The sequence below is a fragment of the Diospyros lotus genome, chromosome 5, assembly GCF_014633365.1.
Source record: "Diospyros lotus cultivar Yz01 chromosome 5, ASM1463336v1, whole genome shotgun sequence".
Taxonomy (NCBI): Eukaryota; Viridiplantae; Streptophyta; class Magnoliopsida; order Ericales; family Ebenaceae; genus Diospyros; species Diospyros lotus.
The window spans coordinates 15367900-15380567 of record NC_068342.1 but is presented as its reverse complement, the minus strand read 5'-3'; the positions used below and the strand labels follow the sequence as shown (position 1 = coordinate 15380567).

Here is a 12668-nt window from a genome sequence, read left to right as displayed (position 1 = left end):
TATAAGAAGTCACGTGACTTCTTTTCTAATGATCGCCAAATCAGTTTAACAAACATATTAAAAAGACCAAACATCTCGAATGTTTCTCATTTCTAACCATTTTTTCCTCTTATTTTGATTAACAAACACCCCATAAGAAAATAGATATATAAAGAATTAGTAACTCATATCGCATTTAAGAGTCTCATGTTAAGTTAAATTAATTAATTATTTTAAAAAATATGTTACCACAGTTATTATGAAAATATTACACATGATATTTAACATTGACACTTAAAATTAGATTCATACGTTAATAAATTTAATTTTAAAATTTTTTGTGTTTTTTTTTATTTTTTTGAATCTAAGGGAGGCAAAAGAGTTTTATTTTGAAAATAAATTAACTTGAAGTTTTAAATTAATTTTTGTATAAATAAACTTAATTTATATAAATAACTCGTCCTACGTGTTTGAACTTGCCAACCACACGCCTAATTTGTACAATTTCCTTCAAGCAATTGCAAAACATTATTCTCTTTCTTTCTCCTTGTTCATTTTCTAATTAAAATAATTATATATATATATATATAGACATGGATATGGATATAGATATAGATAGTGGATAGACTTGTCCTGCCACGTGTTCACCCCATGTTGTATTCCATTTCCATTGAAACGCCACACGCTTTTTCAGAACGTGTTCTACACACCTTAACCATTTCTCGTCCATTCCTTCATATTAAAAGTAACTAGTTCTTGGCGCGTGGGATGCACCGGATATAACATCCAAAATATATATATATATAAAATAATAATTTAAAATATGAAATATATATTATTTATCTACTTGAAAAATTAACTTTTAAATCATCATTAATCATATTTATCTGTTGTTTAATATGTCTAAGATATATATTTTTTATTTTTAATTCCTAAATATTCATCTTCTATATTCAATAAATTGAATAAAGATATTAACAATGAGTATCTTACTTTATATATAAGATATATTATTATGTTATATAATAATAAGATAATTTGTTATGATTTAATTAATACTTTAAGTGTCCATTCATATTCTTCATAAATAGTATTTATTTTTATTAATTGATGAATTAATTAAATATTTAATATTCACATAATAATGTATTGAAAAACTCATGATTAATATTGAAAAACTCACGTATTTAAAATTTATTATTAATTTTACAATAATTAGTACTTATTATTTTAAAATAGTTGAAAATTTTAAATTATTAATACAAATTACTAAATGCAATAAATACTAAATGCAAATTATTAATGTAAGTTTTGGGGAGAATTTTATTTTTTGAGACTATCATACTTTTATATATATAAATATATCATATATTATTATATTATATAAAAATAAGATAATTTTTTGTGACTTAATTAATACTTTAAGTGTCTATTCATATTCCTCATAAATAGTATTTATTTTTGATTGATTAATCCACATGTATTTAAAATTAATTATTAATTTTACGGTAATTAGTACTTATTATTTCAAAACAATTGAAAATTTTAAATTATTAATGCAAATTACTAAATACAAATTATTAATGCAATAAGTACTAATGCAAATTATTAATGCAAGTTTTGGGAGAATTTTTTTTTCTAGACTATCCTACTTTTATATATATAAATATATTATATATTATTATATTATATAAAGATAAGATTTTATTTAATAGATAATTTTCTGTAACTTAATTAATATTTTAAGTGTCTATTCATATTCCTCATAAATAGTATTTATTTTTGATTGATTAATCCACATGTATTTAAAATTAATTATTAATTTTACGGTAATTAGTACTTATTATTTCAAAACAATTGAAAATTTTAAATTATTAATGTAAATTACTAAATACAAATTATTAATGCAATAAGTACTAATGCAAATTATTAATGCAAGTTTTGGGAGAATTTTTTTTTTCTAGACTATCCTACTTATATATATATAAAGATATTATATATTATTATATTATATAAAGATAAGATTTTATTTAATAGATAATTTTCTGTAACTTAATTAATATTTTAAGTGTCTATTCATATTCCTTATAAATAGTATTTATTTTTGATTGATTGATGAATTAATTAAATATTTAATATTCACATAATAATGTATTGGAAAACCCATGATTAGTATTGAAAAACTCATGTATTTAAAATTAATTATTAATTTTATAGTAATTAGTACTTATTATTTCAAAATAATTGAAAATTTAATTATAATGTAAATTACAAAATACAAATTATTAATGCAATAAGTATTAATTGTAAATCATTAATGCAAGTTTTTGGGAGAAATTTCTTTTTTAAGACTATCCTACTTTTATATATATAAAGATTATAGATAATATATAATATTTATATTATATAAAGATATAATTTTATATAAATGAACAATTTTTTGTGACTTAATTAATAATTTAAATGTTTATTCATATTACTCATAAATAGTATTTATTTTTGATTGATTGATGAATTAATTAAATATTTAATATTCACATAATAATGTATTGAAAAATCTATGATTAGCATTAAAAAACTCATGTATTTAAAATCTATTATTAATTTTACAATAATTAGTACATATTATTTCAAAACAATTAAAAAATTTAAATTACTAATGCAAATTACAAAATGTAAATTATTAATGCAATAAGTACTAAATGCAAATCATTGATGCAAGTTTTTGGAGAAAATTTTATTACTACTTATTATTTCAAAGCAATTGAAATATTTAAATTATTAATGTAAATTACAAAATACGAATTATTAATGCAATAAGTATTAATTGTAAATTATTAATGCAAGTTTTGGAGAGAAATTTTTTTTTTCAAGACTATCATACTTTTATATATATAAAGATTTTTAAAACATGAGAGCTAATAATAATAATTTTTTTATTTATTTATTTTTAAGCTATACTAAAAGGAGTTTTAAAAAATTATTAATTACACTAATAATAACTCAACTTTGTATTTTATTATTATTTTGTCACTGAACTTTGAAATATTATTTGTTAGTGACTGATATTTCAAAGCTGTTACTGCTTAATTATTGAACTTTAAAATGTTATATATTAGTTACTGATATTTCAAAACTGTTACTGCTCAGTCATTGAACTTTAAAATATTACCTGCTAGTCATTAATATTTTAAAATCGTTTTTCACCCGTCACTCACTGAACTTTAAGTTCACGAGTGACGGATGAAAAATAGTTTTAAAATATTAGTGACTAACATGTGATATTTTAAAGTTTAGTGACTAACTAATAATAGATTTAAAATATCAGTGATTAATGGATAATATTTTAAAATTTAATAATTAAATAATAACAAAATATAAAATTGAGTAATTATTAGTATAATTAACCCTTTTAAAAATTCTAAAAAAGTCATGACTCAAAGTCTAACATAGATACGTCCCTAGTCAAGACAAGTTCAATTATTTAGTTTTTGGCAATACTAAATAATTTTTTAAAAAATATTAAAATATAAAAAAATAAAAAAATTATTAATTATCATCGCTCAATTAACAATTCTTTTAAGTTCTCTCAATAAATACAAATATTAGAATATTAAGAATTTTTAACTTAATTTTTTCCTGTTATCAATTTGTCAAATCAAAAAGTCGTATTTGACAAAGAGTTAATATAGATTGAGATATTACATTTTATTTGACATTAAAGTCATTATTAAAGAAAAAAGAATTGTCATTTAAAAAGTATTCCATTTCATAGCGACGAGACGCGCGCGCGTAGCCTAATAATCTCCCACGAATTTTCTACAGCTCGGCGTGACGTGAGAACGCCGAGAGTGGTATATTACCAAAATGGCTCGAGACAACGCCACACGCCTGGCCCGATCGACCAACCAAGCGAAAGACGGTACTGGCTACGCTTGCTCTGCTCGGTGCACAATCCAGGCTTCAGAAACCCTAGTTCCAGGACTGCTTTTGGTGTGATCAAGTTGTTTAATTCGAGCTTCTCTTCTTTGTTGGTGTTAAAATCGTCATCCTAAGTTCAGGTGGTGTATGTGTGGTTCATCTGTTTGTGAGTGGGCATTGCTTTTCCGAGTTGGTTTTCTTCTGCCTAGAATGATTTTCCCGGGCTTTTCTCGTTTCTTTTTGAAATAATGCTACATGGATTTCAATTTGTGTACTTACAAATCCAATTGTGTATGTTTTTGCATATAATGTTTTTATCTATGCGTTTGTGAATTCCCATGGTGTGTATGGCTTTGCATGGTAATTCAATTCCTCGAGGATGCTTAAAAACTGCATTTGATCCGACCGAAGCTTTTCTAATTCTATTGAAACTGTGCTTCTGCTTTTTTCGTTTTGTTTTTGGGTTGTTATGGCCTTTGAGTTGGAATGCAGGAATGGAACAGTTAGAGGTTGTATAAGGCAATTTTTCGAATTGTCGACATATTGGTTTGGAGGTAGGATGGCTACCCTATCGCTTGTAGCTGGAAACTGCGGGAGGCAAAGAGGAGCGGAAGACTTCAGTTCTCAGTTTGGTTTGCATTCGCATCTTGGCGATGAATTCCTTCCAAATGATTTGTCAATAAGTCTTTTAAGAAACTTAAACAGCATTTGGTGGAGGGATTTGGCTGGATCAAGGATTAGGAGGGGCCACAAGTTTTCTGTTATTGCAAAGGTTAGAAAGGGGAAGAAGCATGATTACCCATGGCCAGATGATATTGATCCAAACACCAGCACACCCTTGACTTACCTCTCTCACTTCAAGCCGCTGACTGAGAAGCCCAAACCCGTGACACTTGCTTTTGAGAAGCCCCTGGTTGATTTGGAGCAAAAGATCTTTGAGGTAACTTGATTTGATGATGATTCCAATGGAAATTCTCTCTTATGTTTTTTACTTTTTTGCTTGCCAGAAGTATCTCTGCATGTAAGGGTAAGATTGCATGCATCTCACACTTTGCAATGGCATGAGTTTCATGCACTAGGACTGCAATTTGCTTACCTTTTCTTCCCCCAGTCTAAGTAGAATAGATATTAATATTAAAAAGGAAAAGATGTCCATAAAATATTTATAGCACATCGTAAGATCAAACCTTGTCATGTTCAGAAAGAAACAGAAAAGAAGTATATTCATGGCAGCTATTCTGCTTCCTCCAATTGGTTGCTGTTTTCCTGCTGTTCTTTTTCTGTAAGATCAAAACATGAAGTGTAATTTTGAAATGTGAGGGATATTCCTTGTTTTTAAGTTTCAGTATCACAAGTTCGTCCTAATTAGTTCAATGTTATTGTTGCAGGTTCGTAGAATGGCTGATGAAACTGGTTTGGATTTCACTGACCAACTCAGTGCATTGGAAAAAAAGTATCAACAAGTAAGTGAAAAAGGTTTTATATTTTTGTACTTCTTTGCGAACATCAAATAGAGATAGATCCTGATTTCAAGTCTGCTTTGCTTTTAGGGTACAATACACCATGCACCCTTGAGGTGTGTTATAGAAACAAGGAATATCCCTCACATTTCAACATTACACTAAATACCCCAATTTTCCAAAAATTGTATCACATTCCCTCTGTCGTTAAATAGCTGTAAGTGAGACTAAACAGAAACTGCTTATTTAAGCAAAAAATTGATGGATTACCCAAAATGATCTCTCTCTCTGTCTCTCTCCCATGCCTATACTCCAGTAACTCAATGCACAAAGTGGAGGTGAAGACTGATAAGCTCACAATTGTCACCCACTACCTTGTTTGACCCAAAATCCAACAACTCTCGTCCGCACCAGAACAATGATGCACTTATGGTGGGAGTCCATCTCCAAAGCCCACTCTTGGATCCACCTTCTTTCCTCACATGTTCTTCTGCATCACTCTTTGCCCTGATTGACTTAAACCACCTTGCACACTCTCTCCTCTCTTCCTTTGCCACCTACTCCACCTTTTTTTGGCTCTGGAGATGACCCCTCTACAAGTGGCTCAAAAGAGTGGTAGACCTGCTTCTCCACCACCATCTTTCTCTCCATCTCCTCATCCCCCCCCCCCCTCCCTCTCTCTTTTTGTCTGTTTGTGTGTGCATGTATAACTTTAACAGAAGGATATTTGGTCCTAGTAGTGTTAACTATTGTTTAGTGAAGAAGGAAAAAATGCTTGCCAATGGATTCAATTGACCTTCACCCTCGTGTCATGACCCAAGGAACAATAGAAAGGCATCATTGTAATAGGGTTGCAATAGTTTGTTAGGATATTTTTCTTTTTTTTTCTTTTCCCTTTTTGTCTTGTAGCTTAGGTGGTTAGAGAGTTTTGTTTGGTAGCTAAGTAAGGCTATATATATATTGCCTCAGCTATAGGAAGAGAGCAGGCTGAAAATGAATTGAATACTCTGTTTCTTTCTAATCTCTCTCTCGGTGATCTTCTCCCTTATCTTCTTGCTGTTCTATCCCTTTCCAACTGATCTCTTCCCCAAGTTCTTCTCTTATTATTCTCGATCTTCCTTTCATACCCGAGCTCATCTCCAAGGTTCATGAAAAATGGTATCAGAGCAGTCAATCATTGGCTATGGGTATGATTCGAGTTGAAGGCCAGTGAAATCAAATTCAATGATTAAGGTCCAGATTGAGGAGGCTTGAAGGCGACTATTGTGAGGTGAGCGATTTCCCTTGGCGATTGTGGTAAGGCGGATTTCGGCAGCAAGCTAGCTAGACGAATTCCAATTGGGCTGGGGCTATTGCTTCTGGACGCAGTTAATTTCCAACGTAGGACTCTCGATGATAAAATATGGTGAGTCGGTTCGAAAGGGAAGGGTGAAGCAATTTTGATGATATAGGCCGCGATTGTCAGCGATCTAGGAGTGAAGCAACATCTAACCAGTTCTCAAGGAGTTACGCGATTTAGGCAGTAGGGCTTGAGGCGATTAAAGTGGTTTGGTGAATTCAACGGAATTGGTAGTCCTAACCATTGACCAAGCTAACTTCCAGGAACGAATCAGGCTGAGCGCTTGAATTCTGGAAGCAATGGCCGAATCAAGGCAATCACATGTGGGATTCGAAGTATTAGCGATTTAGTGGGTGTCGTGATTTGGACTTGGGAGTGTTGCGATGCAGTGGGTTGGACTCGGGAGTAGGTGTAGCGATTGAACTAGCAGTGAGTTCTGGTGATTTTGGAATTGAAGTGATCGCAAATTGGGCTGGGGCGAGAAGGAATAGCGGCAATGATTCTTAGCGAATTGTGAAAACTGGTGGTGATTGGGTGAGAAGGAGGAATCGGTGGGGAGGCGATTGTTGAATCCGCAACGATCGTGAGCAGAGTCGATTTCGGCCATCCAAGCGAACTGAAGAAGCGACCACGAAGCAGGTGGTCCTCCGACCATTGGATAGTGGTCGTGGCTAGTGGACGGTGATTGGGTGGGTTGTGGCCATTGCAAATCTGGATTGACGACAAATAGGTTGAGCTGCCGATCTAATTTTTTGGAGATTGTTGCTGACGTGGTTGTTCGAATAGGGAAGGCGAAGCAGGTTAGCCAATCCGAATTTCTATTTAATTTTTAGAGGCAGCTTATAGAAACTGGTGGAATAGGCCAACCATTATTGGCCGTGATTTCCAACAACCTAGGTGAACTCTCTTGTCAGATCCGTTGAAGCCACGCCAGCTGATTTACGAAGGTGACAGAGGCGGATTCAAGTTGCTAAGCAAAGTCGTAGCATCACAGGCGATTCTAGTGGTGAATTCTGACGATTTTGGTGGAATTCCGGTAAATTAAGTGAAGAGGATCTGGAGTCTGATTATTCTGTTGAATTGAGGCCGACATAGGCGAGTTTATAGTAGTTTCTTTGGTGATTGTTGACATAAGCAACATTAGCATTGAATTTGAGTTGAATTGGAAGGCAGGTGGCTCATCTTGCTTAGAAATTGAAGGCCGTGGAGTCTTAGGAGGCAATCGTTTATCCTAGGTGCTGCTGTGAAGCAAATATTGAAGGGAGATGAGGGATTCAATGTACATTACTTATACTCCTTGGTTTTTGCAGTGTTCTGTTGGTGAGAAGTCGACTATGGGAAGCAGTTCATGCATGAGACAAATGGAGTCTCAAGGGTAGCAAAAGAAGGCTGTATTTTCAGCTAGGAACAATAGGAAACATGAGGAGTTTGGCCAGAAGCCTCAGGCATGGGAAAAGAAGTTGGAGAGGGGGATAGCCAATTGGACAAGGAAACAAGGAGTGTGGTGCATGATACGAGCAAGGAATTCGGCCATATGTTACATGAGCAATTGCAGGAGCTTGCAATGATACCAACTAAGAAGTATCATTACAGCTTTCTTGCGGAATTCTTTTATGATTATCATATAAGTTCTTCCAAAAGAAGTCCCTTAAAATAGGGCAACCTAAGGAGAGGTTTGGAGATCGAGGCTTGTCTAATGTGGTGGAAGAGTTCAACAAAATCAAACAGGTAGGGTTAGTGATGGAGTACCAATTGAGGTTTGAAGAGCTGATGACCTTGATGCTTGATCATAACCCCTATTTGATGGAAACGAAGAGTTGAGGCCAATGGTGATGGTGTTTCAGCCCATGACTCTCAAGCATGCTACTGATAGTGCCAGGCTTCATGAATTAACGTTGGAAGCACTGAAGAAGAAACAAAGAGATAGAGATGATGATGGAACAACATGGGATCAAACAAATCCCATTAAAGGACCAGCCATCGGTGCGGATGATGGTGTTGGAGCCTTTTCTCAGATTTTGGACTTATTGAAATCTGAGAAACAATCAAATTTGGAACAAAATATGGATCCATTAGATAAGGTGAATATAAAATGGGCTGGAGCTGAGAATGACAATGCCTGGAACATCTATTCTAGGTAGGGTCAAGATTGTGGAGGTCCACATGCAGTTGAAGAAGGTCTGATTGAACAATTAGGACCTGAACAATCTTATATTGGCTCTACAAAAACTGATCCTAAGGCTGATGAACTTGGACCGGCATTAAGGAAGAAGCTAGAGGTTGAGAAAAGGCACTCTTTCGATGGGATTTTGGTTCTGAAGTAGGTTGAGCTGTCCCTGACTTGGGTTAAAATAGGCAATGAGAAGGCGAAGACAACACTAGTTGGAGGAAAGTTAAAGGAATAGTTGAAGAAGCTGAAGGTTTTGTTGAAGGAAACAATACTCTTGCTACTATGTTGGTTTTTACTCCTATTGGGAAATCCAGGTTGCTGTCTACTGCAGGGTGGGATGAACGAATGGCTGATTGTGTTCTTAAGGCGGAGACCAATTGTGATTGGACAACTATTGTAGAAGGTGAGTGTATTAAACTTGAACTCTATCAGGTTGCTCCTATTAAAGTTCTAGGCCAAATTACGACTAGGATTGATCTTGGATATTTAAGAACGAGGAAGAAGAAGAGGCCTAGAAGGAGAAAGAAAGAAGGAAAGATAAATTAGATAGAGAAGGCGGGAATTGGATAAAGCAATGGCTACTTGCTGCAAGTTCTTGAGGACAAGAACTCTCTCAATGAGGGGGGAATTGTCATGACCCAAAGAACAATAGAAGGGTATCATTGTAATAGGGTTGCAATAGTTTGTTAGGATTTTTTTCTCTTTTTGTCTTGTAGGTTAGGTGGTTAGAGAGATTTGTCTGGTAGCTAAGTGAGGCTATATATATATTGCCTCAGTTGTAGGAAGAGAGTAGGCTGAAAATGAATTGAATACTTTGTTTTTCTCTAATATTTCTCTCTCTCTCTCTCTCGATGATCTTCTCCCTTATCTTCTCGTTGTTCTCCCCCTCCCAACTGGACCTCTTCCCCAAGTTCTTCTCTTATTATTCTTGATCTTCCTTTCATACCCTAGCTCATCTCCAAGATTCATGACAACGGTCCACTGCAAGGTATGGACTTGTCCCACATTGGAAGTTCAGGTTCTTGGTGTGGGGTTTATAACCTCTTAGGCACCCTCCCCTTAGCAGCTAGCTTTTGGGGTTCATAACCTCACAGGTCCCCAATTCCTTCACTGCCACAGGTAATCTCTCTCCATCAGTAACATGAGATGAAAAAGGAACAATGAATTTCAATGTCACATTAAGCAGAAATTATTGTAATTTATTACATTCAGGTACAGATGAGAAGCAACTGAATCAAACCTCATAATCTGCTCCAACACTCTTAATGTTAACAATTTGTATTCCATTATGCTTAGCCCATATGATTTTTCCACTATTGTCCATACTAGCTACAAGTATGTGTATCATATTAAAGCAGCAATAACTCATTAAGAAGGCCAATGTGATGCAAGCATTTGTATATACTCTTAGCTAGAATCAATCCCAAAAAGAGTAACAAGTCCTACAACAAAATAACCAAAAAAAGAAAAAGAAAAAGGATGAATGTGATCTCAATTAAGTCTATTTCTAATTACTTTGGGCTGGTAACATTGAATCTCTTTGTCCATTTTCTTCTATCGATGCAATAACTTCAATTAGACCATGTGTTTTAATTTGTCCTCTCTCGTCCCCAGCATTAAGCATTAGACCATGTGTTTTCATACCATGGATTTGATTACTCTAAACCCTGTTTTTCCAAGTTATAAATCAAGCATAACATTCCCATCTCAATTGCATTTATTTTCTAACCTGTTTTTACTTGTCCAACAACCCGTGTCATAGAACATGGTTAGATTTTTTTTTTTAATAAAATAATTACAACCTTAAGGGGGTGAATCTTGAATACAAAACATTGGAAATGGATGCACTCCTTACAAAAGATGAGCAGGAAACAAAAAATTCCTGCTAGGATTTAAGCAACAAAAAACAGGTCACCCAAAAACTACACAATGGATGGCAAGCAAAAAGAGGTGTCCAACCTCAACCAAGAAAATGAAGTACTAATGATGTTACTTTTCATGCACAAAACCAAACTGTCCAAGTCATGTAAGACCTTCCTACCTCTCACCCTCCAAAAGCACCACCAGATGCATTAAACTAAAACATGATTAGAGTTATAGTTCTCCAATGAATTTCCTTTTCACCTCATCAGTATGAACAATATACAATTAGAGCTTACAAAGATTGGGGGGCAACTATTCACCATGCCTGCTAATAGTGATAAACAAATAAATACATGATCACAGACCGGGAAATCCAAAGGCAGGAAATTGAAGATTCTGAATGAAACAAGCTCACAGATGTACCAGTAAGACAATTTCACTAAATTTCAAATTTGCAACATATCACAATTACAATGAACCCCCCCCCAAACATGTGGGTAGGAAAAGAAAAAGAGAGGGAAGCTCACCTGCACGAACCTTTCATATATCCAGTAGCCCAAACTTTTTCAAGACCATAATTTAGAGTGTTCTCAAGGCTGCAAATCAATAAAACAATTTATAAACATTAGAAATAACAACAAACATTCCAAATACTCATAGAGTGATAGAAAATAAAAACAAATTTTCAGAATAGGTTATGGCATAGAGTGCTGGCAATTAAAAAAAACCTCAAATATAGTCAACCAAAGCAAACCAAATAATCAATAGATATTGAAATACTAAGAGGTTCAAATTCTCTTACTTACAAATGCATGAGTCTTCAAAATCTAAATTTCCATAGGTGCGGGGCTATCAACAATAACCTTTGCCAATTCTAAAACAATACACAAAATTAATTAAATAATTTAAAAGAACCAGTATTGAACTAAAATTAAAAAAAAAAAAAGAGTAACAATGAGTTTACCTTCTTCAAGTTGTTCAACATGATCCAAATATTCTTCAACACTCATTGGGGTGGTAGATGACCAAAGCCAATCTTGCGTACAAATTAGACTTTCAACCACTTTAAGAGAAAGAGAACTCCTAAATGGATCAAGTACTCGACCCCCTGTGCTGAAGGCAAACTCGGACACAATGGCAGAAACTGGAATTGCCAACACATCCCGAGTCATAGAAGATAGAATAGGAAACCGATGACAATTAACTTTCCACCAATTCAAAATGTCAAAGTCATCAGTTTCCTCCTCACACACTTCACTTAAATACTTATCCCATTCTGAAGGCACAGTTGTAGACTCACTACCACTGGCATACTTATACTTTTTGAAATGAGAACTAAGTAAGTTTGGTCTGCTAGATTTTTCCTTCTCGACATTCTCTACAACAGGTGGAGTAGACACTTGAGACCGCTCTCCTACTTCACCTTGAGGTACCAATTTTTTCTTATATTCTTCATACAAAGCATATACGGCATTTTTTAAGGACAAAACTGCAACAACCCCTTTTTCACCTGGATACATCTCCTGAAGTGCATACTCCATGGACTTTAACTTGTGCCTAGGATCAAGCATCACAGCAATGTAAAGCAGGTGATTTATTTTTTTCGGATCCCCCCAATATTTATCAAACTTTTCTTTCATTTTTCCAGCCATCTCACTCAACTCAAGATCGTCACTCTCCTGCCACTCATGTAAGAGACAATGAACAGTACTAATCTCATGGAAAAAAGTGTTGGAGGTGACGTATGAAGTACCCGAAACCTGCAAAGTAAGCTCATAAAATTGTTGCAACACTCTAACAAACATTTTGACCCTCGTCCAATCCTCTGGCTTGGGTCTCCCATCAATAGTAATAACCTGTTGCAGGTCATTATTCCAACTACTTATACCAAGATTAAGCATAAAACATGGCTCTTCCTCATCAAATCTCTCAAAAG

General features: G+C 34.0%; 1 protein-coding gene across 4 annotated transcripts in view; it reads left to right on the top strand.

Annotated features, from left to right (window-relative positions):
- Positions 1-3826: 3826 nt before the first annotated feature.
- LOC127801608 (acetyl-coenzyme A carboxylase carboxyl transferase subunit alpha, chloroplastic-like) overlaps positions 3827-12668 on the top strand; it is a 30956-nt gene continuing 22114 nt past the window's right edge. The window contains exons 1-3 of one of the 4 annotated variants that reach the window (XM_052336878.1): positions 3827-3972; positions 4393-4840; positions 5289-5363. In XM_052336878.1, coding sequence (XP_052192838.1) covers positions 4460-4840; positions 5289-5363 — 456 coding nt within the window. In that variant the 5' untranslated portion in view covers positions 3827-3972; positions 4393-4459. Of the gene's footprint in view, positions 4841-5288; positions 5364-12668 lie in introns of all 4 variants that reach the window. The other 3 variants (XM_052336877.1, XM_052336875.1, XM_052336874.1) reach the window with 3 other exon arrangements.